This window comes from Martes martes, assembly GCF_963455335.1.
Source record: "Martes martes genome assembly, chromosome: 1".
Classification (NCBI taxonomy): domain Eukaryota; kingdom Metazoa; phylum Chordata; class Mammalia; order Carnivora; family Mustelidae; genus Martes; species Martes martes.
Window position 1 is genome coordinate 130,003,250 of NC_137888.1, and position 17,406 is coordinate 130,020,655.

The following is a 17,406-nucleotide window of genomic DNA, read 5'->3' on the forward strand; positions in this document are numbered from 1 at the left end:
ATATACATATACATATATTTCTCAGAGATATAAATATAGTATAAATATTTTGGGGGGGTCTTTTTTTATTGCTTTATATTTTGAAAGGCCAGGATTGGGAGTTGAAAGGCTAATTATCCATCATAAATCTTGCCTTTCTACAGTTTGAATTAGACAAAAGGTACCCTTTTATGCTGGTTTCCCCTGGCCAGATTATCCGATAGTTAAATATGTCTAAAAGAAGATGCTATTGGTTTTGGTTAGTATGCTTATCCTTTTTATTATATACCCATTGACAAGGAGGGTGTTCTTAGGAATAATTAAAGGAAAGATTTCATGAACTCTGTGGAGAGAGTAATTTTTTTAAGAGGGGGTTGAAACTACTGGGAAACATGATGACTCCTGGTCAGCCCTGTGACTGTTGAGCATCTTTTCTCAGTCAGTACCCGCTGGCTGTTAGACCTGTAAGCCACAGGTACTTTTTTGATCTAGGAGGTCATCTCACATTCTGGCATCCAGAAAAATTCTCTGTCATTTTCTAAGTTTTTCTAGCCTGGGTGTATACTATTATTCTTTCAGTATGGAAGACCCAGATGTGTACTCACATGCTAAAAATGTAAAGAAAAACCTTAGCTCTTATAGGTCAGTAGTAATCTTTTTTCTTTGAAGGAAAAATTGCAGATGTTGATATCCCCCATTTTCTGAGGAGATACTAATATTAACTTTGTACAAGTTGTATTTACTGAATATGAAAATAACTGTACTATATGTTGTATCTTTGGCTGATTCTTTTTATTTTCCTAATATAGATTGAAAGGAAACTTGTTCTGCTCAGTGTTTTAAAAGAGCCAGTAAGTCGTTCCATATTTGATTATGCTTTGAGGTCTAAAGATATTACTAGCTTGTTCAGACATCTTCACATGCGCCAGAAGAAACGAAATGGGTCTCTTCCTGACTGCCCTCCACCGGAGGATCCTGCCATAGCACAGCTTCTGAAGAAATTGCTCTCACAGGTTGTATTACATTTCTGAAATCTTAACATTTAGACACAAATTTCATAAAAACATTCAAGCATCCATTTAGTTATTAAAAATACTTTTGGTTGTTTAGGTTGCATCATAACAAATGAGTAAATAAACCTGACAAATATATACATTTGCCTTGGCATCTAGGAGATACTGGGATGATGATAAGGCATTGGTTTGAGCCATATTAGACCTATTAAGTTTCTTTTTTTTTTTATAGATTTTATTTGTTTATTTGACAGACAGAGATCACAAGTAGGCAGAAAGGCAGGCAGAGAGACAGAGGGGGAAGCAGGCTTCCTGCTGAGCAGAGAGCACAATGTGGGGCTCAATCCCAGGACCCTGGGATCATGACCTGAGCTGAAGGCAGAGGCTTTAACCCACTTAGCCACCCAGGTGCCCCGACCTATTAAGTTTCTTACGTGATTATTGCACGTACAGATAAGGGAGAGAGTACATACAACCTTAAATTTGATTAATATTCTTGGTTCAGTTCCATATTTCACCAAAAAAAAGGGAAAAAATTAAATTAGAAGAAACATTGCAAAGCACAGATATAGGACAGAGAGATCCTAATTTATTTCAGTCCAAATTTAGAGTTTTCTCACTACATGCAAACAGCTGAAATAACTGGGATTTATAATACATCTTAGATTGAATAAACCAGATACTACTGTATATTGAAAGCCTATGATTTGGATCAATTACCAAATCTTGTTAGAACTAGGAAGTAATCTTTTCATTATACTTGGAATTAGTAAGTTCTCTTTAGAAACAGTCTAGATTCCGTGTCCTGTTTTAAAAGGGTTATATGGAACTTAAGTCAAGATAGAAATGAAAATGGTAGAAATAGAGACTACAGTTTCTGAATAAATGCCCCATGATCTAGAAAGTAAATGAGTAAAGTTATTAAAAAATAACTTTAATGACTATATTTAAGTCTGTAGGACATTTTGGTTAAGAGAATACTTGTCAGTCATGTCTTACCTAACAAGAAGATGAGAAAATGTTTCAGTTGCCAGAGAGAATTTGATAAATTTGAAGATATAAATCCTTTCTTGTATTAGTCACTAAATATCCAGTGCCGTTTCATGCTCCTGTGTTGGTTTGGGTGATTGAATATCCCATATGAGCCTGGTCAATAACTTTGGTTCTTCTGGGTCTCAGTTTACCTGGAGGCTGGAACTGCTTCTCAGTGTCCCTTCCAGGCCAGTGGTTCTGTTTCCTATATTTTAGAAGACTTAATTTGGTGTGACTTGAATTACCAAAGAGCTTTTTCTTTGGGTTTTCTTTTAACCTTGGCTTGTACATTAGATGTATTTTATATTTTAGAAAACAATTTATGGAAAATTAGATATTGAATCACATTTCCTTGTTGTTTCTCTTGAGTAAGTAATCCTTATTGAAAAGATTTTAGCATGCAATAAAAACCACCCCAGTTTAGCTGTTTCCTTGGGCTTAGATGGTGTGATTCCTTGTATTTCTCTCTTCTACAAATCCTGTGTATTAAATTAAAAGCTTCTATACTAAAATTTCATTGTAAGTCATTAGTTATTTAGGGTCACTCTAGCCACCAGTTCTTACTTTTCACCTTGCTGTGTGTATAGGTTTTGCCATTGCCATGGGTAAAAGGAGGGAGGGGAAAGGAGCAGTTTTCATAGCTTTTTTACTTTCTGCTTCCTGCTGTCCTCCTAAACCCTTCTACCATCACTGCTTCCACAGCCAGCCCTTGTTATTGGGTACCATGATGAAATCAGTAAAACACACTGACTTGTATTCCTCTGAAATGTTAGTACTTGATGTATTCATTTGTCTGTCATTTGCACCCTCATTTGTATGAGTGGGGAAGGAGGACCATGTTTTCCCTGGTTTTATGTTGTTTCTGTGAACAACGGTTCTAGGAGACTCCTAAGGGTTAGTAGTACTCTGTTTCAAGGGACAAGTAGGAGGGAGAGCAGGCTAGAATCTTTGAGGTCCTCAGAAGTAACAGCAGAAGATTACTGGCTTCCATTTTTTGAGGACCTACAACAAGACTACCACTGCAGGTGGTGCTGTCCATATTTTGTGACTGTCCTTATGTAACAAGCTTGAACAACAGGTGTTATCCCCACTTTATAGTTAAGGAGACTGACTCAGTGAGGATAGTTAAGTTGTCTATGCTCACACAGTTTAGTAAGCTTCAAAGCTGACATTGGAACTAAACCCATCTAACTCCTTTACCATGCCATCTCTCTCTCTCTCTCTTTTTTTTTTTTTAATTAATTAATTTATTTGTCAGAGAGAGTGAGAGCACAAGCAGGGGGAGTGGCAGGCAGAGGGAGAAACAGACTCCCTGCTGAGCAGGGAGCCTGATATAGGACTCCATCCCAGGACCCTGGGATCATGACCTGAGCCAAAGGCAGATGCTTAACTGAGCTACCCAGGTATCCCAATCACCATGCCATCTTGCCTCAAAATAAGGGGCTGGGAGCTAAGGCTGAGAGGCTTGCTTAAGTTTTTTTTATGGATTTAGGAAGGGTCCATGTGCAGTTCATCTCCTCCAGCTCCTTGCATGCCTTTTGTCTGCCTTCACTTCATTTTGATCCCTGTACTACCTGAGTTTCTTGGGATTACTCACAGAGGCTTGGAGTCAGGGGAGACTTTGGAGGTAAGAATTGAGTCCCTGTTCCTAACGTAGGGATACAGAGGGAAGGATGCTTTTAGCCTCTGCAAATGGGAATTCTGAATATTCTTACAAAATATTTCTTAATTGGGGTTTTACAGTGCTCTTTTGTATAGGACTGCACTTCAGATACATAACGGGTGAAATAGGCTTTTCTAGACCATCCTAGTATTGTTTCTGTGGGAAAATATGCTCAGGGTTCTGGGTAATAGACTTTTAAAGTACACTTTTGGAACATATGGAAGTTAGAATCTGCCTGAACTCCAGATTTTCAGTAGAACTTACCATCTGGAGGTGGTACATGGTGGGGCTATTTTAGAATTGCATCTACAAGAGCTGTTTTATTTGTATCCATTTGATCAAGCAGTAATACAGGATAAGAATATTCTGATTTCACTCCTTTTAAAAAATGACAAATACTTTAAATTTTTATTTTTATTTTTTAATTTTTTAAAAAAGTATTTATTTGACACAGAGAGAGCACAAACAGGGGGAGCAGCAGGCAAAGGGAGAGGGAGAAGCAGGCTCCCCCCTGAGCAGGGAGCCTGACCCAGGGCTCGATTGCAGGACCCCAGGATCATGACCTGAGCTGAAGGCAGCCATTTAACCAACTGAGCCACCCAGGCACTCCATAAATTTTTAATTTTTTAATGATTTTTTATTTTAATACTTCTGGATTGGTAATGTAAACACAAGGTGTAAAATTGAAAAAATACTGGAAGATCTATAATAAAATACAGGTTTTCCTATAATCCCTGATCCCCAGCCACCCAGTTTCTTTCTCTGTTGATAATGAATTTTATGTTTTTAGAGTGCTGAATTCCTTTACATAGTGTCAGATTGTTGTGTTGTACAGTTAACTTACTTGGAATCAGTTTGATTCTTTTAAGCCTTGCTTTTTTAAAAAAATTTTAAATCCAGTACAGTTAACATAACAGTGTACAATATAGTGATTCATCAATTCTATACATTATCCATTGCTCATCAAGATAAGTCTACTCTTAATTTCCTTCACCTATTTCACCAATTCCCCCCACCCCCCACCTCTCCATCAGTTCTCTGTAGTTAAGAGTCTGGGTTTTTATTTGTCTCTCTTTTTTTCTGTTTATTTCTTTTGTTTCTTAAATTCTATATGAGGGAAATCATAGGGACTTATCTTTCTTTGACTAGCTTTCTTAAAAAATTTTTTTTTTCAATGTTCCAAAATTCATTGTTTATGCACCACACCCAGTGCTCCATGTAATACGTGCCCTCCATAGTACCTACCACCAGGCTCATCCAGCCCCCCCCCAAAAACCCTCAGTTTGTTTCTCAGAGTCCACAGTCTCTCATGGTTTGTCTCCCACTCTGACTTCCCCCAACTCACTTCTCTTTTGCTTAGGATTACATTCTTTATGTCTCTCCATGTTGTTGCAAATGACAAGATTTTATTCTTTTTAATGGCTGAGTAATATTCCACTATATATATGGAGTAATATTCCATATATGAGTAATATATGAGTAATATTCCATTTTATATATATATATATACACACACACACACACACATACACACACACACACATATATATATATACCACATCTTCTTTATCCATTCATCTGTCATTGGACACTTGGACTGCTTCTAAATTTTGGCTATTGTAAATAATACTACAATAAACATAGGGGTGCATATATCTTTTAGAATTCGTGTTTTTATATTCTTTGGGTAAATACACAGTAGTGGAATTACTGATCATATGGGTAGTTCTAGTTTTAATTTTTTGAGGAACCTCCATACTGTTTGCCACAGGGGCTGTGCCAGTTTGCATTCCTATCAACAGTGCATGAGGGTTCCCTTTTTTCCACATCCTTGTCAATACTTGTTATCTCTTGTCTTTTTAATTTTAGCCATTCCATCTGGTGTGAGATGATATCTCAGTGGTTTTGATTTGCATTTCCCTGATGACGAAAGATCTTTTCATGTGTTTGTTGGCCATGTGTATGTCTTCTTTAGAAAAATGTTTGTTCATGTACTCTGTTTTTTAATCGGATTATTTCTTTGAGTTGTACAAGTTCTTTATATATTTTAAATACTGACTCCTTATTGGATATATCATTTGAAAATATTTTCTCCTATTCATTAGATTGTCTTTTTGTTTTGTTGATGGTTTTGTTGATGTTTCCTTTGCTGTGCAAAAGCTTTTTTATTTTGGTGTAGTCCCAGTAGTTTATATTTGCTTTTGTTTCCCTTTCTTGAGAAGACATTTCTGGGAAAATGTTTCTGTTGTCCATGTCGAAGAAATTATTGCCTGTGTTTTCTAAGAGGTTTATTGTTCCAGGTCTCACGATTAGGTCTTTAATTTATTTTGAGTTTATTTTTGTGTATGGCGTAGGGAAGTGGTCTGGTTTATTGTTGTGCGTTTAGTTGTCCAGTTTTCCCAGCACCATTTATTGAAGAGACTATCTTTTCCCATTGTATATTCTTGCCTCTTTGTCATAGATTAATTGGCCATATGAGTATGGGTTTATTTCTGGGTTCTGTATTTTGTTTCATTGATCTATGTGTGTGTTTTTGTGGCAGTATCATACTGTGTTGATTACTGCAGCTTTGTAGTATATCTTAAATTCTGGGATTGTGTTACTTGCAGCTTTGCTCTTCTTTCTCAAGTTTGCTTTGGCTGTTTGAGCTCTTTTATGATTCTATACAAATTTTAATATTATTCTAGTTATGTGAAAAATGTTGGTTTTGTGATAAAGATTGCATTGAATACAGATTGCTGTAGATTGCTTTTAGTAGTATGGACTTTTTAACAATATTAATTTTTCTAATTCATGAGCATAGCGTATCTTCCCATTTGTGTTGTCTTCAATTTCTTTCATCAGTGTTGTATAGTTTTCAAGAGTATAGGTTATTCACCTCCTTGGTTAAATTTATACATACGTATTTTGTTCCTTTTGGTCCAATTTTAAAAGGATTTACTTTATTAATTTCTTTTTCCGCTGCTCTGTTATTAGTGTATAGAAATGCAACAGATTTCTGTGTATTAATTTTATATCCTGCAACTTACCTAGCTCATTTATCAGTGCTGATAATGTTTTGGTGGAGTCTTTAGGGCTTTCTCTGTATAGTATCATGTTATCTACAAATTGTGACAGTTTTCCTTATTCCTTACCAATTCAGATGCCTTTTATTTCTTTTTCATGTCCAATTGCTATAGCTCAGACATCCATCACTTTGTTGAATAAAAAGTCGTGTGAGTGGACATACTTATCTTGTACCTGATGTTAGCAGAAAAGCTCTGTTTTTCACTATTGAGTGTGATGTTAGCTGTGGGTTTTTTCCATATAAGGCCTTTATTATGTTGAGGTAATGTTCCTGCTAAAACATTTTGTTGATAGTTTTTATCATGAATGGATGTTGTATTTTATCAAATGCTTTTTCTATATCTAATCAGATGATCATTTAATGTATTACAGTGATTTGCGAATATTGAACCATCATTGCATCCTCTGAATAAATCTCACTTGATCATGGTGAATGATTTTTTTTTAAAATGTATTGTTGAATTCAGTTTGCTAATATTTTGTTGAGGATTTTTATATATGCTGATCAGAAATTTTGGTCTTTAGCTCTCTTTTTTTGTGGTGTCTTTGTCTGGTTTTGTATCATCCCCATAGAATGAATTTGGAAGTTTTCCTTTCTCTTCTATTTTTTTGGAATAGTTTGAGAAGAATAGGTATTAACTGTTCTTTAAATGTTTGGTAGAGTTCACCTGTGAAGCCATCTGGTCCTAGATTTTTGTTTGTTGTGAGCGTTTTGCTTACTGATTCAATTTTATTTCTAGTAGTTGGTCTCTTCCAGTTTTCTATTTTTAATGTGTTAAATAGACTTCTTATAAAAATACTTTAAACATGTAAGTAATATAAATATTCTATGAAATTTTTCTGTAGTCTGAATTTTTTTTGCTGATACTGTATTTTTGCATTTAGGTTTGTAAATGATTTGTTCTTCAGTTTTCCTTTCTTGTAATGTCCTTTAGGTATATATACCAAATACTAAAGAAAAAATCCTGACTTATAATCTTGTCTTGAAATTACTACTAATTCTTGACAGTTCACCTAAATGCTTCCTGTTTAAGGATGATTGCTCCTAGTAATGTCAGTTTGCAATTTCTGACTTAGGTGTGTGTCCTATGGGAGTCTGGAAACTCTAATATGATTGTATTATTGTTTAAAAGAAGCTTTTTCCTCCATGGTGCACTTCTAATGTTTTTTATTGAGATAATACACATACAGAATAATTCACATTTTCATCATCTTGGAAAGAAATGCCATATCCATTAGCAATTATTCCTCATTTACTTCTTCCTCTAGCCCCTGGCAACCACTAAATCTACTTTCTGTTTCTAGGAATTTGCCTGTTTTGGATCTTTCCTATAAATGGAACTGTACAATATGTGGCATTTTTGTGTCTGGTTTCTTTCACTTAGCAAAATATTTTCAAGGTTGCTCCATGTTATGGCATATATTAATACTTCAGTCCTTTTTATGGTTCTTATGGTGACCCCTTATGTGGACTAAAATGAACTTTTATGAACTCTTTTATGAACTAAAATGTTGTCTAACAAAAAGAATAGAACTCTTGCTACAGCTGTGAAATTGTCTACATTAGGCAAATTTTAGGAGGAAAAATAAAAATAAATGAAGAATTTCAGGCCTGTATTGGAAAAAATCAGTCAAGGATCTCTCTATGATTATTGTACTTTAGTACAATTTTATTTTATTGTTTCTTAGCTTTCTAACTTTCTAGAGTTTGTGTCCTGTTGTGACTGTGGGTTGTGAATATTATTTTAAACTCCAGTAGGATCTGGATTAAGGCCTTGGGAATTGCTATTTTATTAATTTTTTTTCCGTTGGCATAATAAAATCATTCTAGAGGATTCTGTGGATGGTTTGAAAATTAAGAAAAAATTGCAGTACTGTTCCATTTACCAGAATATTTGTTTCACATTGAATTATTTAAATTAATTATTTAGTATTTATTGGCTGTCAGTTTCAAGTATTCTTAAGTGTCTTAGGTAGATTAACTAACTGAAATTTCAAAATAGCCAAAAAAAAAAAAATTTCAAAATTGCCTTATAAGATGGATGCTAATAATTATCCTTATTTTCTAGATAAATCAGTAGAGGTTTAGGGAAATTGGGTAATTTGCCCAAGTTTACACGTATAGTAAGTAATAGAATTTCACTGTACTTCGGCAGTCTAACTTTAATTATACTGTTATCCTAGGGTGTATTGCTTGCATTTGCTGTTTAGTCTGCATATATCAATTTCTGACGTCTGTAGAATGTTTTATGTATCATAGAGTCCCTTCACAAACAGTGTCTCATTTAATATTCTCAACACATCTAAGAGCAAGGTTGAAATAGTTATGCTTTCTTTTACTTAATATTGTACTTCCAGAATTTTTGTTTAGATAGTAAATGCTTATTCAGAGTTACATATTAAAGATAAAATAGATAGCAGGCACTGTATTAATTTCTTTAGAGATTTCAAAGATGAATTATACTGAATGCTTCCATTTAGAAAGAAAGTTAAGGTACAAATCGTGATACAAAATAGAAAATGCGGGACGCCTGAGTGGCTCAGTGGGTTAAGCCGCTGCCTTTGGCTCAGGTCATGATCCTAGGGTCCTGGGATCAAGTCCCACATGGGGCTCCTTGCTCAACAGGGAGCCTGCTTCTCTCTCTGCCTCTGCCTGCCACTCTGCCTGCCACTCCACTTGCTTGTGTATGCTCTCTCTCTCTGACAAATAAATAAAATCTTAAAAAAAAAAAAAAGAAAATGCCACAATACAGGGTATTCTGGGAGATCAGAATAGTGAGATGTTCAGTATTGGTACTTTCTTTTTCTCTTGCCTTTTTGTTTGGTTTATTTTAGCATTCTGATTCTTAAAATTTTACAGTAGTGGTTTGACATTCAGTTGTTAGGCATTCCAATGCCTGTTATTGCTTTTGAAAATAACCTAGAACGTATTTTTTTTTTGGTTTTAGGGAATGACAGAGGAAGAGGAAGACAAACTCTTGGCACTGAAAGACTTCATGATGAAATCTAACAAAGCAAAGGCCAATATAGTAGACCAGAGCCATCTCCATGATAGTAGTCAGAAAGGTGTCATTGACTTAGCAGCATTAGGCATAACTGGGAGACAAGTTGATCTTGTTAAAACCAGACAGGAACCTGATGATAAGCGAGGTTAGTATGTTTTTTTGTATGTTTGTGTGTGTTTAGCTTATTATTATTACTTCATAAGGTTAGCTATAGCTAATTAGTAGTAAAATGAAAAACCATATTTTCCAAATATAGAATGTCAAAGTACTGTGGGTGACTCTATTATGTAGCAGGAAAATTTGCGGGGAGGAAAAGTGGAGAACTGAATTAACAGTTAAAAAGTTATATAGGGACACCTGGGTGGCTCAGTTGGTTGAGTGTCTGCCTTTGGCTTGGGTCATGATCCCAGAGTCCTGGGATCGAGTTCCACATCAGGCTCCCTGTTCAGTGGGGAGCCTGCTTCTCCCTCTTCCTTCTCTGCCTGCTGCTCCCCCTGCTTGTGCTCTCTCTCTGACAAATAAATTAAATTAAAAGGAAAAAAAAAGTTATATAACCTGTCAAAGTCATGGCTTTCTGTGTCAGATCAGGATTCAAACCAAAGCTTGACTCCAAAGCTCTGCTCTTATGTGAAATCATGTTGCCTTTATGGAGATGTATATTGACGATGAATTCCTATTTTTTAATCCTTTAAACACCAAGCCAAGGTCAATAGTCTGTGTTAAAATGAAATAGTTATCTAGTTTGTTTTAGTAGGTAATGCCCAGTGAATTGAAAAGAACAATCTTGTTATTAACAATGAAATACAAAAGAGTAGATGTGAGAGAAGACTTAATTGTTTGAAGTTTCAAGATTTAGAACTGTCAGCTATTGTGACAAGAATGTTAATAGACATTGACTATATGAGATTTTTATGATTTTGTGTGTTCTTCCTTTAACCCTTTCTGAGGTGTAGTTACTTCCAGGTATATGCCTTTAAAAATAGTATCAGATTTTAAGGACAGCTGAATTATATTTAAAATAAACCTCTAACTGCCAAACTTGGGGTAAAATTATTTGGAACGTAATTACCTGTGGTTTACATCGATAATAATTGAAACACTGATACAGATTATAAGAAAAACACAAGCACCCCAAAAGAAAAATATTGAAGGATTTGAACTTAAAACTGATAGAATAATAGAAATGCATGTTTGAAAAAATAAATAAATCCAAAACAATGAGATGCCCTTTTCTGCCATGTGATCAGCAAAGACTGAATGATACCTATTGTTAGTAAGGGGATAGGGAATAGGCATTGCCATACACTGTTGATAGATTATAAATTGAACATACTCTTTTTAGAAGGCAATGTTGTTACTCTTTGAGTCACCATTTTCAATTCTGGAAATTTCTTCCAGGAAATACCGATAAGCATGTGAAGAAATATGTATAAGAATGTTCTCAGTTAAAAAAAAAAGAAATAATTGAAGTATCCATTAATAGGGGGATAGTTAAATAAACAATTAGTGTATTTAGTTAAGAGAAAAACAGGTTGTGAAACACTTTATATTTGTACTATTTAATTTTTGCAAAATGATATGGTGTATCATTAAACTATATAGTCTGTGAGGTTTACAAAGTTATGGGGGCAATTCACGTTATATTTTGGTAATGCTAGAACTTTGTGTTATTTGATGTACTTTTTGTAATTGGAGAAAGATTTTTTAAAAAAGGTTTCTCTTTATACTCAGGAGGTAAGTGTATAACAATTGATTTTTATATTTGGTTTGTTTGTATCCTAAGTAATACTAGAAATAGGTCATATTTAGCAGTGTGGTCAGTGACATTTGAAAAAGTTGCTTTTATTGTTGGTTCTTGAGATAAAGTGGTTATTTGAAATTGAGCTAGCCTTGCGAAACTAGGAAGCAGTTAGGTCTAATTATTAATACCATTGAAAGTGCATCTGTTCCATTTATCCCAGAGATAAAGTGAGAGTTAATGAGTTGATGTGTAAATATAAATAAACCAGAGATCAGAAAGAACAGATAGCATGTGAAGTCCCTCCCCCACCAAAAAAATAAATAAAAGCACATATTGATTTCAGAAGTTTCCTTTAGATTGACTGTTCTGATTCTGTTTTCATAGCTAGAAAACATGTAAAACAAGACTCAAATGTAAATGAAGAATGGAAAAGCATGTTTGGGTCACTGGAACCACCAAACATCCCACAGGCTCTACCTAAAGGGACTGACCAGGAGGTGATTCAGACTGGGAAACCACCTCGTTCTGAGTCTTCTGCTGGCATTTGTGTCCCTTTGTCAACTTCTCCACAGGTACTACCACCTAGGCAATAATCCTCTTTTTGTTTTTCAATCCCATTCTGTTTTGGTTGTTTAAAGGCTGTGTACTATATTGGAAAAATCAATATGGTGAGTTGTCCTTTAGGGAGGATATGTTTCATTATTTTTTCTTCTTCAGATTTTTATTTAAATTCTCCTTAGTTAACATATAGTGTAATATTGGTTTCAGGACTAGAATTTAGTGATTCATCACTTGTATATGTAACACCTAGTGCTCAAAACAAGTATCCTTCTTAATGCCTATTACCCATTTAGCCTATCCCCTGTCCACCTCCCTTCCAGCAACCCTCAGTTTGTTCTTTATAGTTAAGGACATGTGTCCTTCTAAAAACAGGTTTATCTTTAATTTTATAGCCAAGGGGAAGTCTCTAATTATTGAACGTATCAAAAAAGATCTTGTGTTAGAGTACTCACCAATAAAGTGATCTAAAATTGTGGGTTGAAGATATCATTATCAAATGTGATTATAATTATTAGCTTGCAGTGAACCTTTTAAATCTTTTTATTCTTCCTCTAATATAACATACCTGTAAAATAGCAAAAATACTCCTGGAAGTCCCTAGTTTGCCATGTGTGAGAAATGTTATGATGATTTTATATATCTGAAATAAATTTGCAATTTAAGGTGACTCTTCCCTAAGCCAATCATAGTTTAAATGAAAATATTAACTGAACCAACTCATAAAATTCTATTTCTTTTCACTTAAATTAATGAGGATTTTTGTTTAATGTTATTGCTGTAATGATAGGTTTTTTTGGTTGTTGTTTTGTTTTTCTTAGTAATGTAGAGGTTTGGAAATGTAATATTTGTAGTTAATTTTTAGTTAGATTTTCACTGAAAAAATACTATAAGTGGATTTAAAAATTGGTACATTAATAAGGAAAAAAGCAGATATAATGAATAGAGAGAAAGAATATTGGTACAGTTTTATCATCTAGTATACTTTGCTTATGACATAAATAGTTATAATTCTGTTTTGCAGCTTCCAGAAGTGACAAATGTCCAAAATAGAAAACCAACAATACAGGTTTTAAGTAGTACAATTTTACCATCTACCTACCAGATTCGGATCACAACTTGTAAAACGGAACTTCAGCAGCTCATCCAGCAGAAGCGGGAGCAGTGTAACGCTGAGAGGATAGCTAAGCAGATGATGGAAAATGCCGAATGGGAGAGTAAACCACCACCACCTGGTAAAAGTGCCACTGCTAGGTAGTTGTATTCTAGCGTGGGTGCCAAAGCCTGCTGTCTAATGCAGGTTAATTAAAGAAGTAAGAACAAAATTGTCACTTGGAAGCCCAGAGGAAGAAGCATTAAGTGAGAAATTTTAAGTCATTATTTGTGGAGTTTGGATCATCTTGGCTGTGCGGGCAACTTGCAGTGTCTTTAGGCTACTTAGTGTTTCAGTCTGTCTGTGGTCCATTTTCTCCGTTTATAGTGCTATGTTTTACCTGCCTGCTTATGTCATGCCACTTTTTCATAGAATGTCAGTCTTCTTGGAGTAAGCTTCAGTTTTTAATTAGAAGGGTTTAACATCTATTTATTTTCTTTAAAAAAAGGTAAAGCATTTGTAAAGTAATGGGTATTTTTATTTATTTATTATTATTTTTTTTAAGATTTTATTTCTTTATTTGAGAGAGAGTATGAGCAGGGAGAAGGACAGAGGGAGAGGGAGAGAGATCAAGCAGGACTTGATCTCAGGACGCTGGCCTCATGACCTGAGCTGAAGGCAGACACTTAACCAACTGAGCCACCCAAGCACCCCAGTAATGGGTACTTTTTAAAAAGAAAAAAATCATCATCTCTAATTCCACTACTCAGTGATTAACAGCATTAACATTTTGTGGAAAGATTGCTGTATTTTGAGAAGATTTAAAAGAAACTTGGAACTATTTCAGATGAAAATGTGGCTCAGCTATGTTAACAGACTTGCCCAGTGTAAATGTGATGGAGTTAGTTTTTGATATTAGATATGCAGATTTTAAAAACATTTTTAATGAGTTTCTGTATATAGATTGTAATAATAAGAATTTAACTGGAAAACTCTGAGAAGCAATGCATAGTGTGCTTATGTGTAGAGATTTAAAATCCCATGAATTGGGGCGCTTGGGTGGCTCAGTGGGTTAAAGCCTCTGCCTTCGGCTCAGGTCATGATCCCAGGGTCCTGGGATCCAGCCCCACATCGGGCTCTCTGCTCAGCAGGGAGCCTGTTTTCTACTCTCTCTCTCTCTGCCTGCCTCTCTGCCTACTTGTGATCTCTGTCTAATAAATAAATAAATAAATAAATAAAATAAAAATAAAATCCCATGAATTCCTATGTGCTTCCATTGTGTGCTCCAGGGGGAAAAAGCTGGCGAAGGTAAATGATTTAAAGATTTAAAGATTTAAAAAGTATTATTAAGTGGTAAGTGGCATCTCAGGTCAAATAATATCCTGGAATAGAATCTGTCTTTATAAGTAGCATTTTATATTTAAGTGGAGCTGTACTTTTTATTCAGTAATCACAAAAAAGGTATCAAGTTTTGAGGTTCAAGAAATGTGCAATGACTGTTGAACGTTTGATTTTTTTTCTTTCCACACTTGAATGATTGTGTGAAATTGATTTTCTCTAGAGGGAAATGTTCAGTCTAGCCTGATGGATTATCTAGACTTCACGGCAAAGTGTTTTTGATCACCTTCAAATCTAGCGTATCCTCCTTAAAAATCACATTCAGCTTTTCTTCCCACACATGTGAGCTAGAGATCCAAGAAACATTTTTTTATTTTAGAGTTTACCAGGTTTGGCAATAGTCTTAGTTTCATTTTTGTTTTCTGATAAAAAGAAATAATTTTATCCTAAAATGACATTGTTATCACTTAGACACTCTGCTGAATCCTAATATAGGACCATCTTTAGCATAGCTTTCTGTTTTGTTTTATTTTAAAATTGATTTAATATTAAATATTGAATGTTTCACTTAATATAAAAGTTGACTCATCAAGAATTGAGGATAGTTATGTGCAAGGACCTGTGCTAGGTACTGTGAATGATTCAGAATGGATAAGAATGGTTTCTGGCTTTAGCAAATCTATAATTATTAAAGGAAATTAATCATACACAAAAGAATATGCATAATAAGACAAGTGTATAGATGTCATAAAGAAAGTACTAGAAAATCCATGGGCATTCTGAGGCTATAATTCATAATACTATTTAATTAAAATGTTGATGCCATACAATAAATGATTGCAGGTAGAGAGGAAATCAACATTTCGTTGTTTACTACGGACCTCAGATGATGTTAAACACTTTATATATCTTGCTTATCCATATCCACCCTTTGGGCTAAGTAATATTTCCCTCATTTTACATTTGAGGAAATTGAAGCTCAGTTTAAATAAGTACCCTGAGGTCACACATTATATTATGGTGGATCTGGGTCTTTGAGACTTTGAGAACCAGCTTGCCTCCCTAGCAGCCAGTGTCTCTAGGTTTAGGATAGCCATTATCTCTGGCTGTTGAACAAGTAGTCAGGGTTTTTCCAGGTGGTAAGTGACTATTGTGCACTAGACCCTAGAGGAGGGCCCCCCCAAGTGCAGTCTTTGTAAAGGCTCCTTGGTCAGCACTTAATTGCTGTCTTGGATGTCTTAATAAATAACAGTAACTGTCGTGGTCTAATAGATCACTCTGTATTGTTTAGCTAGTGGTACCCTTTGTTTAGTTCTTATGATTGTTCTCATACTGGTCATTGTGACTGTAGCTGGAGGCGAGAGGAATATTGTATTTGTAAACTGTAGTTTAAGACCGACTCTTTGCTTTTCCTTAGGGTGGCGTCCTAAAGGGCTACTAGTTGCACATCTTCATGAACACAAATCTGCTGTGAATCGAATTAGAGTCTCTGATGAACATTCACTTTTTGCAACATGTTCAAATGATGGCACAGTGAAAATCTGGAACAGTCAAAAGATGGAAGGGAAGACCACCACTACAAGGTAATAATGCTTGGGAGAAGATTCCATTCAGTCAACAAATGTTTATTGAGTGCTCAATCTGACAGGTGCCATTTTAGGAACCAGGGATATAGCAGTAATACATGGACAAAAATACCTGTTCTGTGGAGCTTTCCTTTTTTTTTTTTTGTTTTTTTTAAGATTTTATTTATTTATTTGGAAGAGAGAGAGATCACAAGTAGGCAGAGCAGCAGGCAGAGAGAAAGGGGGAAGCAGGCTCCATGCTGAGCAGAGAACCCAGTGCGGGGCTCGATCCCAGGACCCTGAGATCATGACCTGAGCCGGAGGCAGAGGTTTAACCCACTGAGCCACCCAGGCGCCCCTTGGAGCTTTCCTTCTTATGAGAGGTGACAAACAATAAACAGTATAAATAAATAAAACATATAGTATGTTAAATGGTAAAAAATTTTGGAGAAAAATAAAGCAGGAAAGAGGGATAGGGAATAGAGTGTGGGGGGAGGGGTAGGTAGAATGTTAAATGAATTGACTAGAGACTGCCTCATAGAAAAGGTATCACCTGAAACAAGTGAAGGAGAAAGTCATGTGGATATCTTGGGGAAGAGGATTCCAGGCACAGGAAAGGAGGGATATCAAAGGCTCTGAGGTAGAAAGATGTTCGGCATGTTTTGAGGAATAACAGTCTGTGTGGCTGGACCAGAGTGAGCAAGAGGGAGGAGTAAGAGGAACCAGATTACATAGGGCCTTGTAGGCTATTGTAAAGGACTTTGACTTTTACTCTGAGTGAGATGGGAGCCTTTGGAAGATTTCAAGCGGAGGAGACATATCTAAGTTAAATTTTAGTAGAATTACTGTGGCTCTTGTATTGAGGATACTTAGCAGTTAGAGGCTATTGCAGTGATTCAAGCAGAGGTGGAGGTAGTGGGAAATGATCAGATTCTGGATATATTTTGATGGTAGAGCCAATAAGATTTACTAAATGGGTTAATGGAGCATGAGCAAGAGAAAAGTAATGATGGAATAGCTAGCTGTATAAGGAAAGCACTTACTATGCCATTGCCCCACTGTTATGGTCAAGATGGGGACTAGTTATGACTTGAAATCTCTGAAATCTTTACGCATGATGTGATTTTGGTTAAGTGTGATTTAGATTTGTATGTTTATAGTTATGTCCCTTCTTAATAATGCAGTCTGTTTGTCTGCCAGTTCCCCATTTCCCCATTCCCATCAGTCCTACCATATTAATATTTGTTCTCTGCTTAAGTTTGGTCTGGGTCTGAAAAGCTACTAGAAATCAAAATTGAATTTCATGTATAAAAAAAATGTGGATAATCTCTGGTGCTTTTCTCATTATCAGTT

General features: G+C 35.4%; 1 protein-coding gene across 1 annotated transcript in view; it reads left to right on the plus strand.

The window, feature by feature from the left end:
• Positions 1 to 17,406, plus strand: part of PIK3R4 (phosphoinositide-3-kinase regulatory subunit 4) — an 82,492-nt gene that overhangs the window by 40,226 nt on the left and 24,860 nt on the right. The window contains exons 9-13 of the mRNA XM_080824306.1: positions 789 to 992; positions 9,702 to 9,903; positions 11,884 to 12,071; positions 13,082 to 13,292; positions 15,906 to 16,071. Of these exons, the coding sequence (XP_080680432.1) occupies positions 789 to 992; positions 9,702 to 9,903; positions 11,884 to 12,071; positions 13,082 to 13,292; positions 15,906 to 16,071 (971 nt within the window). The remainder of the gene's footprint in view (positions 1 to 788; positions 993 to 9,701; positions 9,904 to 11,883; positions 12,072 to 13,081; positions 13,293 to 15,905; positions 16,072 to 17,406) is intronic.